The 14,536-nt window shown below is 39.8% G+C and overlaps 1 protein-coding gene across 6 annotated transcripts in view; it reads right to left on the bottom strand.

The window, feature by feature from the left end:
• ptprz1a (protein tyrosine phosphatase receptor type Z1a) overlaps nucleotides 1-14,536 on the bottom strand; it is a 69,624-nt gene that overhangs the window by 20,981 nt on the left and 34,107 nt on the right. For all 6 annotated transcript variants that reach the window (XM_064930320.1, XM_064930321.1, XM_064930322.1 and 3 more), the window contains exons 3-8: nucleotides 10,419-10,598; nucleotides 9,786-9,937; nucleotides 8,389-8,484; nucleotides 6,473-6,539; nucleotides 3,950-4,107; nucleotides 485-635 (exon numbers count right to left, since the gene is read on the bottom strand). In XM_064930320.1, the coding sequence (XP_064786392.1) occupies nucleotides 485-635; nucleotides 3,950-4,107; nucleotides 6,473-6,539; nucleotides 8,389-8,484; nucleotides 9,786-9,937; nucleotides 10,419-10,598 (804 nt within the window). The remainder of the gene's footprint in view (nucleotides 1-484; nucleotides 636-3,949; nucleotides 4,108-6,472; nucleotides 6,540-8,388; nucleotides 8,485-9,785; nucleotides 9,938-10,418; nucleotides 10,599-14,536) is intronic.

Genomic DNA, 14,536 nt, shown 5'->3' with positions numbered 1-14,536 from the left:
GTGTGTGTGTGTGTGTGTGTGTGTGTGTGTGTGTATATGTGTGTGTGTGTGTGTGTGTGTGTGTGTGTGCATCACAGATTACCTTTGCCCATAACAAGCTGCAGGTTCTCAGTTGGGTTACCAGTCTTGCCTCACATGTATCAAAATCCACCAATGACATTTTATTTGGCCACCAAAAGTGTCACAAATATATTTAGGATGTTTGTTATTGGTATGTTGCTATTTTCTGCTCAGAATGAAGCATTCTATGCTCTGCTGCAATGACAATGTAGGCTTAATACATATTAATGCTCTATCTGTCTGCAAGTTACTTGGCAGCAGACTTTATTCCAGCCCAGCATTAACAAACCTGAATCTATTCATCACCTAATCATCAAGACCATGATTAGTTGAATCAGGTGTTAGTGCCAAGAACCAGGAGTGAATATGACAGATGGTTGGATGGATTATTGGAGACAGACAGACAAGACAGACAGGTACATACTGGGAGTGAGGACCTCCTCTGTGCCGGTGTAGGAGGAGAAGGCCTGGCCCATGAACTGCTGCTGCTGCTCCCTGTAGTTGTTCTGCAGGTAGTCCATCAGCATCACATAGCCCGCCTGCTGCATGGTCATCACCTCACAGAACATCTCCAGCTACAACACAATGAACAGTTATAACCTCTTATGACCCCTCATAGCATAAACTCAAAATAATGTCACAGAGGGAGTCTACTGTATGGTCATCACCTCACAGAACATCTCCAGCTACAACACATGCAACCAACACATTCATACACACATTATTACATAGCTATAACATGTCTTAATGTCATATAGTCTGCTATATGGTCATCACCTCACAGAACATCACCAGCTAGAATACAATACAACCAACACATTCATACAGAACAATGCCTCTGAGATTTCTAGGAATATTTTAACCAAATTAGTCCCAACATTTATCCACGGCGTAGCCATCATTGTAAAGCCCTAGTTATTTTTTGTTGCTTCGACAAAGTCATTTCTTGAGATTTTTCATTTATTTTATGTGATCAGTGATTCATTTACATCTGGCCCTCAGTTTAAGATCGACCCTGTCACGTGAACTGAACTCTCCTTTAAATATGGTGAAACTATTCCTTTTTAAATATTTCATTCAAAATAAATATTGAACATTTCATAGTCAAATCATAGTGTAAAAGCAGGTGAGCTGGTTCTACTCTTTTTGGCCATTTTCTGGTCAACCCTCTTACAGTCAACCTTGTTACTTTACTTGGCACTTAGTACGCACTTACTATAGTCTTTTTTTAAATTATAAATATAACCTCTTCAGATGGGAAAACGTGTTTTCTTATTAAGTTGAATATGTTTTCTTCATGACAGAATGTTAAAATTAGGTGAAATCGTCTCAAAATGCACTAACTTGATGGCACCACCCACATACTAGCTAATTACTATTATCATGATACATTCTCACAGACCTTCAAAACTATGGTTCATACAGTATTCAGACGTCACACAACCTAACACACAGGCCATCAAAAAATAACTTTCTGTAAATAAGAACATTGCAAATACGAATTTGTTCTTTAATTGACTGGTAAAATAAGGTAAAATAAAATACACACATGCTAGACACATGCATGGATGCCTGTCCTATACACCTCTTCTACAGTCGATTGCGTAACACTGTACAGAACACTGGTCCTCTGACTCACACAGCATTCCAACCAGAGTGGCTGTGAGTGTGACCGGGGGCCAAAAACCGTGACTCGGGCAGCCTCTGAAACAGCCATTGGTATGTACTAATGTAATGATAGGTGTGGTGTTGTCTAGAAACACACAGTAGGATTCTGATGATCATGGCGCTCTTATAGCACAACTTTTGAAAAATACTTTTGCATATGCACAGGCATTGGTTATTAGTTAAGGTTATCAAAACAACAAATATGTGGATACCGTTGTTTGAATATATTGGCTACTGTATGCACGACTGGCGATATGGTAATCCTATCACATAAGAGCTAGTGTACGCCTCCAGGGAGTGTTTGAAAAGCTACCAAGCTACACAATAGAGGAACAATTCTCCCAAAATGGCCTTTCAAAGTGTTTTGAAACTTGAGACGTGACATTACCATACCATCCAGAAACCCGAAAACGGGCAGACTAAAGGCCAGTTTAAATGGAAAGAGGGTGTGTGTCAGACAACAGGATGTCAACAGTTAAAGACTTAAAAGGAGTGTGAGTGCGTGTATGTCTTCCCTGTTACCCTCGGGGTATTTGTGATTGACAGGTATATAAAAGCTGTAATTAAAACAAACAAATAAAGGCGCACAGAGGCCTTTACTCTGCTTAAACTGAAACGCATGGTTCTGACACACACACACACACACACACACACACACACACACACACACACACACACACACACACACACACACACACACACTCAGAGAGCCACGATCAATTATGAATGCAGACATACATCAAAAGCAAAGGTCTGGCACAAAGTCCGACACAAAAACAAAAAGCCACAGGCGCCGGTATAATGAAACAGTTTAGAAGTGACTTGTGAAAACAACCTTGTGCAATGCCTTTTATCTATACAGATGAAGGAGTGTATGTGAAGGTCCCGCCCAACCCATTCACACTCTGAAAGACATCTGTCAATTCCCACTCCCCCTCTTCCTGTTGCTCACGCTATCTCTTCTTCTGTACTAACAAAAGGATTGAGGTCAGGGCTTTGTGATGGCCACTCCAATACCTTGACTTTGTTGTCCTTAAGCAATTTTGCCAGAACTTTGAAAGTATGCTTTGGGTCATTGTCCATTTGGAAGACCCATTTGCGACCAAGCTTTAACTTCCTGACTGATATCTTGAGATGTTGCTTCAATATGTCCACATAATTTTCCTGCCTCATGATGCCATCTATTTTGTGAAGTGCACCAGTCCATCCTGCAGCAAAGCACCCCCACAACATGATGCTGCCACCCCCGTGCTTCACGGTTTGGATGGTGATCTTCGGCTTGCAAGCCTCCCCCTTTTTCGTCCAAACATAACGATATGTCATTATGGCCAAACAGTTCTATTTTTGTTTCATCAGACCAGAGGACAAAAAGTACGATCTTTGTCCCCATGTGCAGTTGCAAACCGTAGTCTGGCTTTTTTATGGCAGTTTTGGAGCAGTGGCTTCTTCCTTGCTGAGCGGCCAATCAGGCTATGTCGATATAGGACTCGTTTTACTGTGGATTTAGATACTTTTGTACCTGTTCCCTCCAGCATCTTCACAAGGTCCTTTGCTGTTGTTCTGGGATTGATTTGCACCTTTCGCACCAAAGTACGTTCATCTCTAGGAGACAGAACGCATCTCCATCCTGAGCGGTATGACAGCTGCGTGGTCCCATGGTGTTTATACTTACATACTTACTTGCTTGTACAGATGAACATGGTACCTTCAGGCGTTTGAAAATTGCTCCCAAGGATGAAGCAGACTTGTGGAGGTCTACAATTTATTTTCTGAGGTCTTGGCTGATTTCTGTAGATTTTTCCATGATGTCAAGCAAAGAGGCACTGAGTTTGAAGGTAGGCCTTGAAATACATTCACAGGTACACCTCCAATTGACTCAAATGATGTCAATTGGCCTATCAGAAACTGCTAAAGCCATGACATCATTTTCTGGAATTTTACAAGCTGTTTAAAGGCACAGTCAACTTAGTGTTTATAAACTTCTGACCCACTGGAATTGTGAGACAGTTGATTATAAGTGAAATCATCTGTCTGTAAACAATTGTTGGAAACATTACTTGTGTCATGTACAAAGAAGTTGTCCTAACCGACTTGCCAAAACTATAGCTTGTTAACAAGAAATTTGTGGAATGGTTGAAAAACAAGTTTTAATGACTCCAACCTATGTGTATGTAAACTTCCAACTTCAACCGTACATGGACACACTCACACACAAACCCACCTGCGTGTCGGAGATGGCCACAGTGTTCTTGAAGACAATCCACTCCACAGTCTCAGTGCAGGGTGGGGTGGTGAGGGAGCCGTTGTAGATGAAGTACTTCTCTGTGGAGTTGGGCAGGAGGCCCCGGAGAGAGAAGGGACCCACCCTCCCACTCTTACCTAGACAGGGGGAAAGTGCAGGGAACGCAGACAGAGTAGCAAAAGTGAAATAGAGGAACAGATCAAAAGGAAGAGAGAATGGCAGACGATAGAGATTAACCGATACAGGATAACCAATAGAGGATAACCAATACAGGATAAACAATAGAGTATGAATGATAGAGTATGAACAATATAGGATAACCGATAGAGGATAGCCAATAGAGTATGAATGATGGCTAAAAAATAGATGATAATCGATAGAGGATAACCGATAGAGGATAGAGGATAAACGATAGACAATGAACGATAGAGGATAAACAATAGAGGATAAATGATAGAGAATAAACATTGAGGATGAACAATAGAGGATGAATGCTAGAGGATAAACAATAGAAGATAAACAATAGAGGATGAACGATAGAGGATAAACTATAGAGAATGAACGATAGAGGATGAACGATAGAGGATGAACGATAGAGGATGAACAATAGAGGATAAACAATAGAGGATAACCAATAGAGTATGAACGATGAAGGCTGAACGATAGATGATAACCGATAGAGGATAACCGATAGAGGATAGAGGGTAAACGATAGAGAATGACCGATAGAGGATAAACAATACAGGATAAACGATAGAGAATAAACAAAAAAGGATAAATGACAGAGAATAAACAATAGAGTATAAACGATAGAGGATGAGCGATAGAGATTTATTGATAGAGGATAAACAATAGAGGATGAACCATAGAGGATGAACGATAGAGGATAAACAGTAGAGGATAAACGATAGAGGATAAACAATAGAGGATGAACAATAGAGAATGAACAATATAGGATGAACGATAGAGAATGATCGATAGAGGATGAACGATAGAAGATGAACAAAAGAGGATGAACGATAAAGGATAGAGAATAAACGAGAGAATGAACGATAGAGGATAAACAATAGAGGATAAATGTTAGAGAATGAATGGTTGAAGATGAACGATAGATTATAAAGGATAAACGATAGAGGATAAACAACAGAGGAGAAATGATAGAGGATAAAAGATAGAAGATAAACGACCGATGATAAACGAAAGAGGACAAACGGTAAAGGATAAAGGATAGAGGATAAACGATAGAGGATAAAAGATAGAGGGTAAACAATAGAGGATAAACGATAGAGTATGAACGATAGAGTATGAATGATAGAGAATAAACGATAGAGGATAAACAATAGAGGATGAGCAATAGAGGACAGAGGATAAACCATAGAGGATAAACCATAGAGGATAAACAATAGAGGATGGACGATAGAGGATGAACGATAGAGGATGAACGATAGAGAATAAACGATAGAGAATGAACGATAGAGAATAAACAATAGAGGAAAAACGATAGAGGATAAACAATAGAGGATGAACCATAGAGGATAAACAATAGAGGATGAACGATAGAGAATGAACAATAGAGGATGAACGATAGAGAATGAACAATAGAGGATGAACGATAGAGAATGATCGATAGAGGATGAACCATAGAGAATGATCGATAGAGGATGAACCATAGAGGATAAACAATAGAGGATGAACGATAAAGGATAGAGAATAAATGATAGAGAATGAACGATAGAGTATAAACGATAGAGGATAAATGTTAGAGAATGAATGATTGAAGATGAACGATAGATTATAAAGGATAAACGATAGAGGATAAACAACAGAGGAGAAATGATAGAGAATAAAAGATAGATAAACGAAAGAGGATAAACGGTAAAGGATAAACGATAGAGGATGAGCGATAAAGGATAGAGGATAAACGATCGACAGAGTATGAACGATAGAGGATAAACGATAGAGGGTAAACAATAGAGGATAAACGATAGAGTATGAACGATAGAGTATGAATGATAGAGGATAAACGATAGAGGATGAATGATAGAGTATGAACGATAGAGGATAAACGATAAGAGTATGAACGATAGAGGATAAACAATAGAGTATGAATGATAGAGGTTAAACAATAGAGGATGAACAACAGAAGATGAATATATAAGAAAACAGTGTGTGTGTGTTTATGCATTAGGGCGTGCCTGTGGGTTACATTAAGGCACAGTGATGTAGTGGGTGTGTGATTGTGGTGGATAGTGGCCCTTGAATTTACATGAAATGAGTTGATGCTCTCTGTAATGCCTACCTGCATTGAAAACTTCAACCTCAATTAGCATTAACTATCTACTGTACAACATACATGTACTGAAACTTAGGAACAGTGCTGTGCAGTAATACATCAATAATGAAATGCAAGGGAGATAATTATGGTTGTGCTTACAGCAGGTGAGTAAAACAAAGTTGATTGGTTGAGGTTAGAGTTATTAGGGTTAAGGCAGGTTGACATACCGAATCGACTGACACTGTTGATTCCATCGATAATGGCTATGTAGTTGTCATTGTCTTCGATGCTAGTCTGTAAAGAGGGAAAGGCAGTAGGTTAGTCAGGCATCTCAAAAGTCTACAGTAGCTTCTTCTACTCATCTCCTTCCACTTACCTTTTTGTGTCCCTAAATTTCTTGGGCTGCTTTAAAGAGGCAATCTGCAGTTGCTACATCCATTTTGGGACATACATGTATTTATGTTATACTTTATTTAACCAGGTAGGCCAGTTGAGAACAAGTTCTCATTTACAACTACGACCTGGCCAAGATAAAGCAAAGCAGTGCGACAAAACCAACACAGAGTTACACATAAACAAACGTACAGTCAATCACACAATATAAAAATAAATGAATAATGATGTAGCTATTGATTCTTGAAGAATAAAACTTATAAATGCCTCATGATCTCATTTCAACTGTCGTACCCAATCAGAACCCAAAACATAACCTTGTTTAACTACATTGTTTGTAAACAAAGTAAATGTAAATAAACACCATGCAGCCTCAAAATAATTGCTAAAACTATAATGTTGTTATAATGGATGGTCAGTCCTTGTATACATCGCTCTGTCAATGAATTTGAGAGTGCTTACATTTCTCCAGCCCCATCCCTCAGCTTTTTACTGAAACAAAGGCATGGAGATCACTTTGTTATTGCTTGAACTGCTGAATGCCCCTTTGAAGCTGTGACCCGCTTAGCTGAAGCTAACACTGATGCTAAGCTAAAGCCAACACTGATGCTAAGCTAAAGCCAACACTGATGTTAAGCTAATAGCTAGAGACGTGATATTCCACAGCTGACCGTCTATGTACTGTGGCATGTCTAATCTCTGCTCAGTCTGATGCTGTAGTGGGTAATCCGTTCCACTCTTCTGTCCCCTTTGATTTCCCAGGTGGGCAGCGGAGTGTAGCCTAAAATGTGTGGGCTAATCTCCTCAACAAACACACACACGCTCACATACATGGTATTGACCTGCTGGTATTCTACACTGTCAGTTGCTGCCAGGCTGTTTATTCAGTAGAGGTACTGTTCAGACTAGTTATGTAGACACACTAAGTCATCCCTCATCGACTATGAAAATAATTGCTGGTATGGATGCAAAATGGTCCATCAAACACTCTTGACACAGGTCACAAACACATGCACACCTGCACAAAATCAAATCCATCAGCACACTCCGCTTCCTGTCAGTGTCAGATGACATACCTGTCAAGGACACCCACTCCCCCGATCGACAGTACCTACCTACCTGAACACACAGGTAGGTCGGTACTGTGGCCATAGGAGGTCAAAGCATACAGACCAATGGTAGAAAAAGTACCAACTGTCATAAAAAGTAAAGATACCTTAATAGAAAGTGACTCAAATAAAAGTGAAAGTCACCCAATAAAATACTACTTGAGTAAGTCTAAAATTATTTGGTTTTAAATATACTTAAGTATCAAAAGTAAACATACTTGCTAAAATATACTTAGAAAGTAAAAGTATACATCATTTCAAATTTCTTATATTAAGCAAACCAGACAGCACCATTTTCTTGTTTTTATTTTATTTACAGATCGCCAGGGGCACACTTCAACACTCAGACATCACAAACTAAGCATTTGTGTTTAGTGAATCCACCAGATCAGAGGCAGTAGGGATGTTCTCTTGATAAGTGTGTGAATTGGACCACTTTCCTGTTCTGCTAAGCATTCAAAATGTAATTATTTTCTTTAGGAATGTAGTGAAGTTAAAGTAAAAGTTGTCAAAAAATAGAAGTAGTAAAGTACAGATACCCTTAAAAAACGACTTAAGTAGTACTTATTAGTATGTTTATTTAAGTACTTTACCCCAATGATACAGACACAGGCAGAAAATAACCACACACTCACGCCCACCTCAAACAGCACAGAGAGAGCTGTGATCCTGCCCCCGTCCTTGATGGCGTAGTCTAAGGACTCAAAGCGATGCGCTTCATAACAGTAGATCTGCATCTGGAACAGACAGATACAAGGTACAGGAGATGTTTGATATCCCTTGTACTGTCCTTGAGAGTAGGGCTGAGTGCTATATCCTATTTTAAGGTATACTGGCATGGATCCACATACCGGTTTGGATTTGAACAATACTGTCCATAGCGATATTTTGATACAATGCTAAACTGATCGGACTACTTCACAGTCAATTTTGTCCTAGTTTGTTTTGAGTATAAAACCATCCGAATGGAGAAAGCCCATTAACACCACTTCGAATTCCTACGGTCATGTACAACACATACAACATGTTTAGAACTTTTCATAAACTTAACCGTTTCATCGTGTGTGTTCCAAATATCTCGAATGTTTTCGCCCCAATGTGAGTTTTTTTATGCGAGTGATGTCTGAATGCCCTCACTGTTCAAAAATGTGATTGTTACGCAACAGGACAGTTAACCCGCACTGCCCTCAAACCAAGACCTTCTACCTGCTAATTATCTATAGGCTATGTATCAACGTTTGCATTTTCTAACAACAGTTTGAATGTCACGCCTTGGTCTTAGTATTTTGTGTTTTAGTTTATTAGTAAGTCAGACCAGGGTGTGACATGGGTTTATTATGTATTGTAGTTTCGTATTGGGGTTTGTAGTATTTGGGATTGTAACTGATTAGGGGTGTGTGTGTTTAATAGGTTTGGCTGCCTGAGGCGGTTCTCAATCAGAGTCAGGTGATTCTCGTTGTCTCTGATTGGGAACCGTATTTAGGTAGCCTGGTTTCGCTTTGCATTTCGTGGGTGATTGTTCCTGTCTCTGTGTAGTGTTGCACCAGTCAGGCTGTAATAGGTTTCACGTTCTGTTTGTTGTTTTGTATTTATTAGTTATTAGTGTATAGTTCGTTCGTTTGTCTTTCTAAATAAACATGAGTAACCTACACGCTGCATTTCGGTCCGACTCTCCTTCAACAAAAAAAGAACGCCGTTACATTGAATTGAGGTGTGTACCGCCTCCCCATGAACTCTTACAGTAGTAGTCCATTTCACTGTTGCGGACGTTTGAGGCTTTACTGAGCCGAACAATCTCTCTTCGAAGAGAGCTCAAGCACTTATTCGGTTTGAGTGTACACTGCAGGGAACACTGTTAGAATGATCACACCCGTTAGTTGGTAAGTGTCAAAGGGATAAATACTGTCAAATACAGCCAAACAGTCAAAAATTAGAAAGCCCTACTTGGGAGGTTACAACGAGGTCATACTCTGTCATATGGAGGTTATAACAAGGTTATACTCTGTCATAGTTATAATGGGCGAATGTCAGGTCTTACCTCAAGGGGGTACTTCACCCCGTTGAGGCTGTGTTCGGAGCCCTCTGAGGAGGCGTTGCAGCGTCCCCAGTGGAAGGTGATTCTTCCCACCTTAAACCTGCCCCTCAGCCCCCCTCCACTCACATAGAAGTCCCCCTCTGGGTTCACCGCCACTGGAGAGAACACACAGAGGGTGTTAGTTGACCCCATTAAACAACCCACACATACACTCACACACACACACACTATATTGATGTGGCCTGAAGCTTTCCAAGTGAAAACACAAAAAGTCACGTACACACACACACATCCATCGGCTTTAAACGTGCCATAAGTATACACTATAACAATGCCCAATCTTTCAGTATCTAACCATATATAATAACTTTCACGTCATCATATTGTATTGCATTCCTCCTTCCACTCTTCTTCTTCTCCACCTCCTCCTTCTACTACGACACCGTAGTATTAAAACCCAGACCACAAGGCTCTGAGGCAGTTTCTACCCACAGGCAGTGGATACTGAATAGGTGACTGAATGGCTGGTTGCAGATAGGACTGTTTTACTGTATTACTTTGGCTTTACAGTTCATTGCTGGCTGCTGTAATGCTGTTTTTTATGGTGACGACTTATGGGGACGTGAGAGCGCATACCTGTCTTGCCGTCATTCTTGATGGTGGTCCCATCAGACATCGCTTCCTCCCAGCCCTCGAACTTCAGCTTTTGGAACTGAACTTTGACCTGTGTCAGCTCCTCCTCGATGTTGATGGGCGACTGTCTGGCATTGTTACATGATGGGTACTTCTTGGCCCAGTTGTTTTGGTTGAGAGTCCCTGCCAAAAGAGAGTTTGAATGTGTTTATTGCATGGTAGAGATAGATAGCTAACATATTAGTGGTGCGTCAGCTACATTAATTTGCCCAAAAATTGTACATGCCGTTTTCCATTTCAAAACACAACTCAGTTGTTTTCCCTTTTCCCGGAAGTGTACTCTGGTTTCTTCCTCTCTAATTAGTGACCAACTGATTGCAGGTGTGATCCTACGGGGAGCTAATGTGAAAATCACCTTCAGGTGTGTCTGCTTTGACAGGTTATCACTGGGGTGTAACATGCAAAACTGTGGAATTTCTCAAGCCTTTCCTGGGGGATCCCCAGGGTGTGATAAATATATATATTTTTATCCCAGCACTAATACCTAGGTGTGCACGATATATCAATGAACATATTAGCTAAAAATGCCAACATCGGTATCGGCCGATGTCTACTTTAACGCCGATGTTAACCTCTCTAGGGTAGGGGGCAGCATTCGGAATTTTGGATGAAAAGCATGCCCAAATTAAACAGCCTGCTACTCGGGCCCAGAAGATATGATATGCAGATTTGGATAGAAAACACTCTAAAGTTTCCAAAACTGTTAAAATAGTGTCTGTGAGTATAACAGAACTGATTTGGCAGGCAAAACCCTTTTTGGGGGTTTTGTAGTTTTCTATTCAATGCCATTACAGTATCCATTGACTGAGGACTCAATTTGCAGTTCCTATGCCTTCCACTAGATGTCAACAGTCTTTAGAAATTGTTTCAGGCTTGTATTCTTATAAATGAGGGAGTAAGACCAGTCTGAATGAGTGGACCCTGCCGTGTCACAGAGGTTTTTCATGCACAATCCCGAGAGAGTGCATTTCTTGTTTACCTTTTATATTGACAACGTTATTGAAATATTATAATATTATAATATTATCCGGTTGAAATATTATAGATTGTTTAGACTAAAAACAACCTGAGGGTTGAATATAAACATCGTTTGACATGTTTCTATGAACTTTACGGATACAATTTGGATTTTTTGTCTGCCTGTTTTGACTGCGTTTGAGCCTTTTGGATTACTGAAGAAAAGGCGCAAACAAAACTGAGGTTATTGGATATAAAGAGACTTTATTGAACAAAAGGAACATTTATTGAGTAAATGAATGTCTTCTGAATGCCACCATATGAAGATCATCAAAGGTAAGGGATTCATTTTATCTCTATTTCTGAGTTTTGTAACGCTTCTGCTTGGCTGGTTACTGTTTGTAATAATTTGTCAACTGGGCTATGTTCTCAAATAATAAGGTATGCTTTCGCCGTAAAGCATTTTAAAAATAAGACACTATGGTTGGATTCACAACAAGTTAATCTTTAAACCTTTGTAAAATATGTTTTGTTTTCTGAATTTTTCTGAATGAGTATTTCTGTATTTGCGCTCTGCAATCTCACTGGATGTTGGCCAGATGGGACGCTAGCGTCCCACATACCCTAGAGAGGTTAAAAACCTATTTCAAAGCTACCGTGCATACCTATATAATGTCGGTACATGATGTAATGACGCCCAAAATGTCTGCTGTGTAGATAAAGCAGTCAACAAGTCGAGCAGTCATTTGAAAGAGTAAGAACATTTCAGCGAGAATGGAATTCATTGCCGTTCTCTGTCATGGGTAATGTTGGCTTTCGCCGACTGGTCGAGCAATGGTATACACTACCAAGTGCGCTATTTTTCAGATGTTTCCTGTCTCTCTGTGCCAGTTTGTCTTGTATGTCCAAGTCAACCAGCGTGTTTTTCCCGTGCACCTGCCTTCTCTATTCTCTTTTTGCTTGTCCTCCCGGTTTTGACCCCTGCCTGTTTCTGGACTCTTTACCCACCTGCCTGACCATTCTGCCTGACTTGACCTTGAGCCTGCCTGCCCCTCTGTACCTCCTGGACTCTGAACTGGTTCTGACCTTTTGCCTGTCCACGACCATTCTCTTGCCTTCCCCTATTTGGATCAATAAACATCTAAGACTCCAACCATCTGCCTCCTGTGTCTGCATCTGGGTCTTGCCTTGTGAGCTGATAGTGTCCATGTGTGTGTGTTAACTATTTGACTGTACTAGAATGGCAGTTAAAAGGCAGCTAAAATTTTAAATATCGGTTACCGGTATCATTTTTTTTGTAATCATGGGTTGGGTGATATGATGAGTAGTTCAATCAAGTCCAATCTACATGAAGAGCTCATGGCAAAGGGTTGATATGGGGATGTGCATGGAGCTGATGTGCCTATTCCACACAATAGAACAATTTAATGTCATGCTTTCATTCCAACATTTGCTCCAGCTCATTCATTTCTGTACATTTTCCAGTTTAACTGGAGTCAACTAAAGGGCTGGCAGTATCATATTCAAAGTATTGGTCGCATGGGAGGCCTAAATTGCCTTCCTGAGTTTAGTAACCTAACTCATCCTATCAAACTTGGTTGCCAGTCTGTTTCTGTTTTAGCCAACACCTGTCTCATATGACATAGACAACAACAAAAAGCTGTCTAAAACATCAGTGATAGTGAGAATGGGCAGTGTTTATTTCACTTGCCTTGAAGTTTCCAGCAGATAGATTTGATACGCATTGCTTAGGCTATATACTGTGAGCATGTAGATACACACACACACACACACACATACTACTACTACTACTACTACTACTACTACTACTACTACTACTACTACTACTACTACTACTACTACTACTATTACTCGTTACAATTTCTAACTGAATTTTAGTCCTGGGGCCCAAATACTGTAGAGAGCCATCTGAGCCAGAAGACAATGAGGCTGAATGAGGTCATTCTGAGTTCTGGGTCAGCTCATTAGCATGTCAATGGCTCCACACACACAGCAGAGGGGATATGATGCAACAGTATATTCTTCATCATTTATCTGTTATGGGCAATTGTAGATGCTGGTGTGCTTACCCCGTGATAATCGTATAAAAAATCTTTGTTATCTAATGTTTTTTTCTAAATGGTTCTGATGGTTTTTATGCTCAAATTCTCAACATTCGCTAAAACTGCAACAAAACCTCAGGAAAGGCACCTGGGTATTCATGATTACAGTCACTGCTAATCGACAAGGTCAGCGCTGCTTTGTTTAGCTTCATTTGTTGCATTCAGCCAATTTCATAAAATAGATACAGTTACATATTGCAATATTACACTTTGACCTCAAGTATCAATTTGTACTATTTCTTTTTTGCTAGGTAGCGTTTTTTGCGGGTTAGGCTACCGTTGAACAAACATGAAAATGGACAAAATCCCTTTGAATGATTTATCAAGCTAGAATTTCATTTTCACTTTTTTTATGTTTTGATTGACATTTTTCAGTCATTTCAATTGTTGATATGAAAATTCCGTTAGAACCGTATTTATTATATACAGGTAAATGCCAAAATGAGCGATACAACATATATATTGAAAGCAGGTGCTTCCACACAGGTGTGGTACTGGTTCCTGAGTTAATTAACCAATTAACATCACATCATGCTTAGGGCCATGTATAAAAATGCCCAGTTGCCTATTATTTTGGCTACTATGGCTAGAAGAGATGAATCAGTGAATTTGAGGGGTCTCAAAGCAGCATTTTTCATGGAAGAATGGTGTCGAATCCTCCAATAGAGTTTCATACATTTGTAAAATCTATGACAAGGCGCATTGAGGCTGTCCTGGTGGCTCGTGATGGCCCACCGCTCTATTATTAAGAACTTTAATGTTGGTGTTTCCTTTATCTCAGTAGCTACCTGTATGTGTGTGTAATAATATTTCACATGATAATATTGTTATTAGTGTGTTTTTGGGCGCGTGCAAAAAATAATCTGGTGCATTGGAAGAATTGTAAATCCAAAGTGAAAACATGTTTTTAGAATCTTTTGCAAATGTACTGAAAATTAAATACAGAAATAGCTAATTTACATAAGTATTCACACCCCTTTG

This window comes from Oncorhynchus masou, chromosome 22 (assembly GCF_036934945.1).
Source record: "Oncorhynchus masou masou isolate Uvic2021 chromosome 22, UVic_Omas_1.1, whole genome shotgun sequence".
NCBI classification, from domain to species: Eukaryota; Metazoa; Chordata; class Actinopteri; order Salmoniformes; family Salmonidae; genus Oncorhynchus; species Oncorhynchus masou.
This window is presented reverse-complemented; position numbering and strand designations above follow the sequence as displayed.